The sequence below is a fragment of the Prunus avium genome, chromosome 7 (assembly GCF_965620075.1).
Source record: "Prunus avium chromosome 7, drPruAviu1.hap1.1, whole genome shotgun sequence".
Lineage (NCBI taxonomy): Eukaryota > Viridiplantae > Streptophyta > Magnoliopsida > Rosales > Rosaceae > Prunus > Prunus avium.
In genome coordinates, this window is record NC_142290.1 from 24,644,016 (window position 1) to 24,656,057 (window position 12,042).

At 34.7% G+C, this 12,042-nt stretch overlaps 1 protein-coding gene across 1 annotated transcript; it reads left to right on the plus strand.

Moving 5' to 3' along the window:
- The first annotated feature begins 5,260 nt into the window (after positions 1-5,260).
- LOC110767224 (agamous-like MADS-box protein AGL18) lies at positions 5,261-8,119 on the plus strand. Its single transcript, XM_021970699.2, has 8 exons — positions 5,261-5,523; positions 6,367-6,448; positions 6,703-6,794; positions 6,999-7,098; positions 7,191-7,232; positions 7,419-7,460; positions 7,545-7,663; positions 7,842-8,119. Exons 1-8 carry the CDS (start codon positions 5,306-5,308, stop codon positions 7,933-7,935), a joined length of 789 nt encoding a protein of 262 aa, XP_021826391.2. The 5' UTR covers positions 5,261-5,305; the 3' UTR covers positions 7,936-8,119.
- The last annotated feature ends 3,923 nt before the right edge of the window (positions 8,120-12,042 follow it).

Here is a 12,042-nt window from a genome sequence, read left to right on the forward strand (position 1 = left end):
CAACAAGACAAATAGAGGCTAGCAACCTAGGTGAAAAGGGAAAATTTTCGCTTTTTCCAACGGTGATTAGGTGTTTTGGAATTATCATAAAGTGGTAAGGGTATTTTCGGAAGGTAGTAAGGGAAAAAAGGAATGGGAATCGGATCAACTACCCCCTCCTAATTGATCTGATTCCTAGTTTTGAGGGGATGCGATTATGAATTTTGAGGTGGGGCACACACTTTTTTTCATTCCTGATTGCAAGTAAACGCGGGGGGAATCAGGAATGGAAATCATTCCCTTTCTTCCCATACCCATTACTGATATGCACACATTCCTTTAGTAAACAACTTATAAGGAATCAATACCAGTCCTACTCTGATTCCACACAGTTTTTTTGTTTTTTGTTTTTATAGTTTAGTAAACAACTTTAAAAGCAATCTAGATTTCAACTCCTCAATCATACTCTTTTTGAATTCAATTTCTGCTAACTCGATACAGATCAGTGGAATTTTTTAGCCCCATTGAAGCAAAAAGAATTCCTACGATCACATAATTGACGACTTGAATAGAAGGTTTGAATAGTTGAGAAAAAAATTTGTGGTGGACCCTCAAAGGTGTCCCTCGATGGAAAGGAACTGCGTCGAAGTAAAATTCAGTTCTCAAATAACCTTATTTGAAGGACACTCCTTTAGTGCCCACTATACATTGTATTTTAATAATCCAAACTGTCTATTTTTTAGGTATCTCTACAAAAACAAAAACAAAACCACTCAAATTTGAAACCATAGTTTGGATGATTGAAATATAATTCGTAGTGAACCCCACAACGTAACTTAATACAAAACTAATATTTCTGCCCCACCCCATAAAATGCTTTTATATTACAAACTATTGATTTTTAGGCCCATTTCAAAGATCATCTATGCAGAAACAAAATAAAGCTATAAAATAGATTACGATTTGATTATTTTCATGATAATCAATTTTATATGCGTTAGAAATTTTTTCTACATATCTATGTGTATGTGACCTCGTGGTGAAAAAACAAACACACACACACTGTTACCAAAAAAAAAAAAAAAAAACACATTATATAATTGTTTTTGATAATCACATTGTATTTGATATGTGTCCAATATTATCTTATAAAAAAGGATATGTGCAACAAATTAGCAAGATACAAATGCTAAATTGCCTTAGAGGCGATTGCGTTTGAAAACAACTAGTTTGTAAAATAAAGCTTGACGGAAATTTTATTATTGTTTATAAATAGAACCAAACTTTACTTTACGTTTCAAAACGAACTAGAAGTAGGACCAAACTGAGGTCTTTCTTATGGTTTATTTATGACAATGTTTTTTTTCGGTTCCTCCCCTCCCCGCACTCCTATCCGAAAAAGGGCAGAGGCACATTGGAGTAAACCTAGTCCACATGAACCGGCATCACAGTCCGTCTTTTTTTTATTTTTTTTTATTTTTTTTATTTTATACAAGCGATATTGGAGAAGGGGAGAATCGAACCTAGGACCTTGTAATGTCATATGTGATGTGACCAATTAATTCATATTATAACATGTGAAGTAAAAATGAAATATTGTACATATATTATAACATGTTGGTGAGTTAATTGAACCATGTGGTAGTATGACAATCACACTAAAGTTTTTTCCGTTTAGACATGTCTTTTGTTTATCAAACAGTACTAACAAAGAGCTTATTAGAATTCGAAACCCAAAATTGCAGTATTTAAAATCAAGTTGCATATATATATATATATAAAGTATTTATATATGTGATACATGTACAAAGAATTTTTATTTATTTTTATAATAAGCGATAGTTCTTATTGATTAACAAACAAAAGTACAAAGCAATATGTGCGTAGTGACCAAACAAAACAACATGTTGAATTTATAGATGCAATATGTACAAAGCAACGGTATAAACGAAAAATACGTATCTAAAGCCGAAAACTACAAATATATAAAATATTCTAAATAGAAAACAAACCACAACAAACTCCTAACGAGTTCTTGAAATTTATTACACTAAAAAAACTAAGAAGTAAGACCACGACTCCACATCCTCCTAGGCAACCTGAAGAGAGGCAAAGCGGCATACTGGCTAAACCCATAGTGTCGCACCGACTAAACTCTCCCAACGTAATCCAACTTCTCCCCTTCTTTGTAGCTCCAAACTATATATCGAAGGTTGACAATTTGAGCCAAATTCTTGTGTACGTGGGCCCAAAAACAGCTACTATATCATGGCGACGACAACATTTCACGGCGGCTACTTCCACATCACAAAACAAACTAATAAAGAAGATCCTGAGGAAAGGGAGGGAAGGCAGGAGAAAGTGGTAGGGAGGGAAGCCATCGACCCCCAAGGGGGCAGCGGCTGTGACCTTTTTCCTTAGAGTTTTCTCAAAGAGTATTTAGGTTTTCTCCGGTAACATGAAGATAACTTATATATATATATATATATATATATATATATATATATAGAGAGAGAGAGAGAGAGAGAGAGAGAGAGAGAGAGTACTTTATTGACAAGACGAATAAAAACAAGTACAAAGCCACTATGATGCCAAAGATTTATAAATCTTCTCTAGTGACTAAATACAACAACAAGTTGAATTGATCTGTAGAGATCACGCACAATCCACAAATGGATTAAAACTCTTGATCTAACAACAAAAGCACGCCTACTCAAACCTATAATATAAATATGCCGTGAAATGATAGAAACTATCAACTGTATCAAAAGCTGAAAACTAAAAAGAAATAAAACTAACAAATGGAAACAAACTCCTAAAGAGTTCATGAAAATTACTAGACAAACAAACTAAGAAGCAGGACCACTGCTCCACATCCTCTCAGGCAACCTGAAGAGAGCCATAGTGTCATACCTGGCTAAACTTGTAGCTCATACCGACTAATTCTTGGCTAAACCCATAACGTCATACCGGCTAAACTCATAGTGCCGCATCAAGAAAATTTTAAACATACACGAATATGTAACTTATTCCGATGAAACCAATTTTGAGCCCATACACAATGTTATTATGTTTCGAACTATCGATTTTAAACCCCATTTCAAAGCTCATCTATGTAAACAATTAGCTAAACATGAAACAGATTGACGATTTATCATCATGATAATCTATGTATTTGAAATTTTTTCTACATATGTAAGCGTGTGATGTTAAGCTCATAATTTCATACATATACATGCCCTATTTACTTACTTCTTTTGCTTAGTTTCTTAGATTTCTAAGTTATTTGCCTCCCTTTGTGTGTTTTGTAGGCAAATAGAGCAAGAGAGCATAATTCATGCAATTCAAGCATATTAAGGCCTAATTTGGATGAATGGATGAAGAGCTTAAAAGACAAACTCATTTTGGCTACAGCCCCCTGCCAGTCCAGTTCCGTAGGTCATATTGCAAGCTTTGTTTCAGCAACCTACACAGCTCGGATGAGGCAGCATTCTTCATGAAAGTTGTTCCAATGGGTGTGTACTATAACATATCCAAAATTCAGCCCCATTGGATAAATATGGAGTCTGTTACCTAGCAAACACAGAGCCATGCTCAGGATGGATTTTATCAGCGCGCAAAATGAGTTAGCAATTTGTTTTGGCCTTAACTTCCTCCTCCGACCTTGGATTGGCCCAAATGATATATGGCTGGAAAGAAGACATTCTGAACTTCAAGTTTGAGTGCTTAAAGTCTTAATTTGCTTAAGGGAAGCCCAATTCGTAAGCCCTTGAAGTTTCTAGTCATGCTGACCTCAGGATGAGCTATTGAGCTGGTTGGAAGCTTGGTCATGGTGAGCTAGGCATGAGCTATTGTAGCTGGTTGGAAGCTTGTTCATGGTGACATGAAGATGAGCTAGGGCTGCTGGTGGGATTTATTGGTGAAGTGCAGCAACCAATTCAAATTTTCTAATACAAGTGCATCAACCATTTCAGATTTTATAAAACAAGTGTTGTATGCATTAGCCATATTGAATTCAGATTTTTCACTTCCTTAGGCCTATAAATAGGGAGGTTCTCTAAGCTTGTAAACACACCCCAAGGGGGGGAGCTCTCAAACACTTCTCTAGAGCTCCCTTCCCTTCTCTCCCTCAAATTCTCTTAGTTTCATTTTCTAGTTTTCAATTGTTGTAATGAAATATTTGTGCTGAAATTCTCCTTTAAGTTTTTCTTAGTTCCACTTTACTTTTCATTATGTAAATTCTTTTCTTAAGTTTTCAAGTTGAATTAGTTTCCAAGTTTCAATTATGGTTTTTGTTCTTATTCATTATGCTTATAAGTTAATATGATAGTTTGAATGATTGATCACCATTTAGGCTTGCATGTTAGCTATCTTGGTTTGAATTAAGAGTATACACCATGCTTTAATTCGAATTGAACTATGAATAGGAAGAGTATGTATGGACATTCGACAACAGGGATTAGATACATGCTTGGTTGTTTAAATTGTTCTTCTATGCTTAATGGGTTCCTAATGCTTAATTTTAGGTTAGACAACAAATGATCAAATTAGGGAATTAGGAACACAAGGTTATGACCACACACCATGGCTTAATCATACTTTAGCTAGAATCAATCCGTTAATCTAATTGAACTTGGGAACTTATTTGCTTAAGGTATTTCCTTTTTCTTGTTTTATTTATTTCCTTTTTTCATTTCTGTTTTGTGTAGGAGAAATGAATGGGATCATTCAATCACCAATCCTCGTGGGATCGACCTCGCACTTACATACGCTATACTACCGAACGGCTCGTGCACTTGCGAGTATCACAAGTTGAGGATGCAGCTTAATCCATTTTGGTGCAGCTGTATCTACGCAACATGTGACCCATGCCAAAAGAAAAAAAACAGAACAAATAATATAATTGTTTTTGATAATCACATAATATTGTATTTGATATGCGTCCAATATTATCTCATAAAAGGGAAAGGATATCCGTGCAACAAATTCCATTATATCTCGAAACACTTCTCGGGAAACATTCCGGAAGTAGCAATAACAATATGACTTACTCCCCAAGTAAAAGAAGAAAAAAGAAGGATAAAAAAGAAGAAGAAAGAAGTATTTCTTCTATGGCAAGGATAATGCATGCCTTTTTTGGACGTTTGCCACCTTTAGGATTCCATTTACCAAATAACAATATCCTAATTCTGTTTAACTTTCCTTCCTGAGACTTTACAAAATCCCTATTTATATAAGTAACCTAGTAATTGCATAATATAGCCACAGATACACTTTTGTTCTCTCTATTATTCTATTACTTTGAGTCTCTATTTTCTCTGTCTCAATGAATACAGAAAACAACGCAGACACCAGAAAAACTATGGGGAGAGGAAGGATTGAGATTAAGAAGATTGAAAATGTGAATAGCAGGCAAGTCACCTTCACGAAACGCCGTAACGGGTTGCTCAAGAAGGCCAAAGAATTGTCAGTTCTTTGTGATGCAGAGGTTGCTGTCATTGTTTTCGCCAGCACCGGAAGGCTTTATGAATTCTCAAGCACCAGGTTTGTTCATTAGCTTCTTTTTAACTTTCTTTGCTTTTTCCCTTTTTCGGTTTTTTTGTTATTCTGATTATAATCACGTTTACGATGCTAGTCAAACCTAAACGCCTTCGAGTTTTTTCCTTTTCTTCTTTCTTTTCAATCTTCGCTATGAATCCTTTTTATTTATTTTTATTTTATGTATTCATGCGGATGATGATTAGGAGTCAAGTAAATTTCAAACTTTTTTTATCAAATCAAGAACTTTCATTCAAACAGAAAACAACATCAATACAAAAATAGGTCCTGGCCGCCTCTTTAAGTGCTACAAAGTGGTCTCGTTAAAATCTTTAATTTCAAATTTGATTACTCTTAAACTTGAAATTTTCCGGATCAATTCGTAACAAAGTACTCTCGATTCTTAAAAATTGCTTTTGTCTAATTCAACCAAACTCCACAAAAAGTAGTTTTGGTAATTCGAAAAAAGTTTTCAAACACACACAAATTGGAAAATTGGAAAGTTTCTACTGAAATTAGAAAAGATTGGTTTTGGAGGATGAAAGATAACGTAAAAGGACGAAATTTACTGAAATTGGTAAGTCACCAAGAGTAGAAACCCTATTCTAGTAGAAGACGGTTTGGTCAAAGAGTTTGTGGACAAATAGAAATCGTGTACGTAAATAAATTACTATGTTCATATACAATTTACAAACCTCACAACTTACAACCCTAAGCTAACAATGGGCCAATGGGCCAGTTACATTTTTTTTTAGTTGTCACTCAATTTTATAGGTGGCATTATTAAATTAATATATATTATTCTTTTTTGTTTTAAATTAAAACTTACCTCCTCTTCTATTTATGTAGCATGCCACACACTCTTTCAAGATACAAAAAGGGTGGCGTAATAGATTACCCACAAGAACGCTCAAGTGAACCTGCAACAAAGGTACGTCATATATATTTCTAAATACAAATACGTTTTTTAAAATACAAATATGTTATGCCAACGGGTTATAGCTCAGTGGAAAAGGACCTTGACTTGTAGACAAGTGGTGGTCTCGAGTTCGAACCCCATGAATCGATCTAACCAATATTCAATTTTCCTAACATAGAAGCTAAAAGGGCTATATAAGGAAATTGCATGTTTGCCCAGCTTCTTTATGAATAGGAGTTTCTTACAATCTCATGTTCAACAAACAGGAGCCGAACTTTGTCCAGAAAAGAAAAGTGGAGCCGAACCGTGATGTAAATGGACTGCAGAATGAGATTGCAACACTACGCTTGGCATGCATGTAAGTCATTCTGCTGGTTGCGGATATCTTGTTGAGTGAATTTTGAGTAATTTGATACGATTAATTATACGAGTCGATTAGGCCTAATCACAGTAGATCTAAAATTGATTCTTAGAGAAGTATGTTCCATTAGTAAAAGGAAGTGTTTAACATTTTCTTTTCCTTTTATTAAATTCTTAGCTTCTGTTATTTCTACTTGTGCAGGCGGATGACGGTTAAGGAGTTGCACGGCTTGAGTTATAAAGAGCTGCACCAACTGGAGGAACAACTACGTGAAGGGGTCTTATTTGTGAAGCAAAAGAAGGTGATGCATATATATATAAAATTTTTTTCGAAAGACATTTTTAAGTATTTGGTTTCTTAGGCCTTTGCTCATGAGTCTTTATACTATTGCAGGAGGAAATACTTTTGGAGACGCTAAAGAGCTCCAGATTACTGGTAATAAACTCACCATCTTTGTTATACACTACTAGAAAACTTCCATTTAAGTCACTGATACACCCGCGGCTTAAACGAACGTGAGCCACCGACGAAGAAGAAATTAATTAAGGATCCAGATTTTTCCCTTTCTAGATAAGCTTTTTGTATTGTTTTTAATTTATATATAAATGGTGTTATTCTCAGGAGCAAAGGGCTGTGGAGGAAAATGAGAATCTACGCAAACAGGTGAGCATTAAACTTCATCCAGATATATAAGATTTATACCAAAATCTGAACCTCTCTCTAATTAAATTTATGATATATACATAGCTTGAGGAGATGCGGCAAACCCACAAGCCAAATTGGCAAATTGTCCCCGCATCCGATCATCCATTAGAGAGCTCAAAAGCCGTTTCGAGTTATGAACCAGACACTTATTTGCACTTGGGGTACGCTACAAATTCTCCACCAATTTCCATTTTCTCCAAAAATTTGTTTCTGAATATTGCAATATTAACTTTTTACTAAACCTAATTCTTCGCCAAATCTACGTAGACGGAAAACAAAAGATAATATATAAGTAACAGAAGATGACATAATTATCTAACAATCAATTGGTTTTCTCAGGTTGTCATCATCAGATGCTTATCATCAAAAGAGGAAGGCAGCTAAAATTGAAGGAAATTCTAATGATTCAGGGAGTCAAGTGGTCTCACATTGAAGACTTGTTTTTAGATTTTTGATCTTTTTTTGGTAGTTTTGTTACCAAAATTTTTTTGATCAGTTAAATCTTTTGTTTTGTTTGTTTTTTTGGTTTATCACAGCTACATATACAGATAAGTTAGTGTGTTATTTTTTGATTAATTATAGATGTATAAAGATTCATCAAAGCTTACATTGCATGGGAAAAGGCAAAGAGGGTTGCGAGTATGAGACTTGTGTTTTCTTTGGTTACATAGCAAAGCCAGCAAACAACTGTATTATTTCCTTCCTAGGCTGAGCCTTGCCAGCCTTGTCTACTGGTCTTCATATTGACCTATGTTATTCTCCATGTAATGTTCTCTTTGGGTTGAATGCAATACCATTTTCTCTATAATAAAAAACACTAGTATCCCTTGTGACTTATTGGCTTTGTGTTACATTGAAAGCTCAACAGGTCTTGGGTTCGACTAGTGTCATATCGATGTCAAAGGACCATAAATTTAAGCTTAAACACAAATTATATATTAGGGAAATTCATACAAAATCAGTTGAAGTTCTTAGATATGATTGAGGATTATGCACCAATATTTTCGTTGCCACAACTCAAATTAACTTCATTAAGTTAGACGCATCGGTGGTCTTCTATCTCATTAGCTCCCTTCTTGGAACTAGTCATTTTTCTTTTTCTCAAATATTTGAAAAAAAATATTCACGAATATAACCAAAGTATATTCAAACTCAACACCAAAAGATATTTTTGTGAAATAATGTGTAAGCTACAATCAAAATATCTCACACATAGGATCTCTCCCCTCCTTAAATATGATACTACTTTTTTATGTATCCTGGTATTATTGGTGGGGATAGCAAAACAGTACTATCCCTTTTACAAGTAATTTTTTTTCCTTTTGGCCAAGTGAGTGTTTGGCAAGCTGTCGTGTCTGAACTGAGGTCCAACTTGAAGAAAGTTGAGGTTCAATCCCAAAACCAATTGGTAATAGGGGGAGTAGCTCAACTATAAGCCGTACGTTACTAGGTTTCTTAATACATATTGGGTAACATGAAGCACATGTGGCCATTAGGTTTCACACATGGGCAAACCCACTTTGATATGTTAAGGTTTTATAAGGATGTGGCCCACTACTAACATCGATATTTTCCCCAACTTATATCACCTACAAAGTCTACTATGTGGTGATCCCATGAGGGGGCGTGCTGAACAATATAGAGTCCCACATTGAAAATTTGACAAATAAAATGCATTATATAATGAAAGGTTACACTACTAATAGTATCGAGACCTTTTGTATAAAACCGATCATACCCAACTAACCAAAACCAAACAAAACCCCGAATTGAACCCAAATCAAACAAACCCTAATTAAATAATTTTTTTTAAAAAAAAATAGTTACTAATGTAGAATTTGTTTCGCAGGTTGGCCAACTCTGGGTCCTATATAATTGTATATTTTTCTTTTCATATTCAAAACGACTTAATGAGATTTGAGATGTTCAATTATAAAAGTATTCTAAATTCTCAAACATACACAATTATTTTCATGCTGATGTATGAGATGAATAATGTTATAAGGCTGATTCTGTCCACATTGAACTCTTCGTGACACTAAGAGCATCCACAGTGGGGGGGGTGTAAATTCGGGGGTGTAAAGCCACTTTTACATCCCCTTTACACCTCCGGGGGGTGTAAATATGTTTTTTGCTCCAGTGGGGGTGTAAATTCGGGGGTGTAACTGTGGGTCCCAGCCTTTTATGTTGACTTTTCTTCTCTTTTCTCGGGTGGGTCCCGCCTGCAAGGGATGTAAATATACATTTTATTTTACATCCCCATAGTGGTGATGTATATTTACATCCATTTACATCTCACCATTGGAGACGATTCCGGTGACTCGGGGTATATATTTAACATACACCCCATATACACCCCTCTATTGTGGATGCTCTAGGAGCTCTAAAAAACACAATGTTTAGGCCACCAATCTATTGGTCATGGGGCAACCCATTCTCAGTTTGGAACCGTCCAAAATGTTCAATACAATATTTTAACTGCTTAATATATTTAATTATGGTAATGATGATTAATTATAGAAAAGCATGTATTGAGCAAAAAGTAATTTAGAGATTAAAAAAAAAGCATTATTTGTGAGGCTTCCAAATTGATGGGGACAAGTTGGCCTTTCTCATACGACATAATTTGGATCGACTTTCCCTATCATGCGCGTCACCCTCACGTCACTTTCAGGCAGTAAAAAACTTCCCAGTCTCTCATCACGCCCTTGTGTTGGGTCAACTCCCCAATGCTTATCGCATGTATTGATTAGACAAATACAAGATAAGTTTTTTAATTAAAAAAAAACAAAAAAAACCAATGCTTCTATAAGTTCTATTGGTTCTGGTGCTTGTTGAAATGTGGGTTAGGGTGTTTAGAGCATACGTAATGGGCTCCCTAAACCACCTCCTTAGATAAATTTTAGGGAGGCATTGTAAAAATACAACTCCAACCATGCTCCCTATCCACCTCCTAAAATAGGGAGTCCTCTAGGAGCTCCTAAATCTGAGGAGAGAAAAAGGACTCCTAGTGGCTCCCTATAATTTAATGCTGCCTTATTTAATGAGTATTTCAAATCTTTATTTAATGCTAACTATTTTTTATTTTATTTTTTAATAGCGATGGACCAATCAAAAAAGAGTTATAGCATTTATGACTCTCCAAATTAGGGAGTATGGTTGGAGTTGAAATTTTTTAGAGAGCTCCTAAAATAGCTTTATTATATTTTTAGCTAAATTTTAGCTAAGAAATAGAGAGCATCATTGCGGATGCTCTTACGTCGTTTGACAATGGCAGAGCTAGAATTGTAAGATTGGGGGCCGAAATAGAAAATAATGTATATCAAATACATATGATTTAAAACTTACATGTTAGAGTTAAATACTTCAAACTTAATCATGTCTAATTTATTTTAGAGAGACCATTAACTTAAATTACAAGTTGTTGATTATTAAGTGTATATAATATATAATATATATTATATATAGTATAGTAGAGGAGGGAGGCCAAATATTGGGGAGAGAGAGAGAGAGAGAGAGATAGAGAGAGAGAGAGAGGATGTTAAGCAATATTAAGGAGAGATAATGGAGAACATATTTTTAATATTTCCTATTCACAATTAGAGCTGATTTGCGAACTCCATACCTCTTTCTTCTCTTCTCATCGCATCTTTCCCTCAGGTTGAGGCACACCCGGGCCCCGGCCCTAAAACAGATCAAAGAAGAGTGTGGAACCTCATGGTAAAGGTATACATAAAACTAGAGCTTTTAATGATTGGTGATTTTATGGCCCAAAAAAAAAAATGAATATATTAAAACAAAAGTTTCATCCAACTAATATAATGCATTAAATATTCAACATGCCTTTTTTATTATTGTTTTTTTACAAATCGATATTCTAAATTAATCTAATGTGCAAGGAGGGGTATCGAACTCGGATGCAAAGGACATGTACATTGCCTTGGCCAATTGACCTAACACACAATTTGCTATATGTCATTTTTTTGTTTGTTTTGCGTCATTAGGCCCTCATTAGTGAAAATTCTTTAAATTTTAACTTCGGTCTAACATATGTAATTTCTTTACTATTGATCATCGAGTTATCAACTATATTGTACGGTTAAGGGTACATATATGTCGATACGAAATGACAAATTTTCAAAAACTATAATACAAATACGGTGATTAAATTAGTGTATGTTTTAAAAATAATTTAAATGATAAATTGATAGTTCTTCTTTATTCCTCTCATCTTTATATGTTTCTGCCACGAAAACCAATTAGCTAGGTCTTTTATAAATTGAGACACAATCTCCAAATAACCCATTGACAACATATCCAAGCAGTATTAATAGTCGCATACCCCCGGCAGAGTATGATCAGTGCTACATAGGATATCAGTCTAGATTAGTAAAAATATAAAAGTAATAAAACGGGCGTGCACCAGAAATGAGAAAGATTACATATATAAGATGCATTGCAAATAATAGAAGTTGCTTTTTCACCGAAAACTCTCCCTAGAATGATGACAGGATTTAGAAAATCTCCCGTATTAATACAA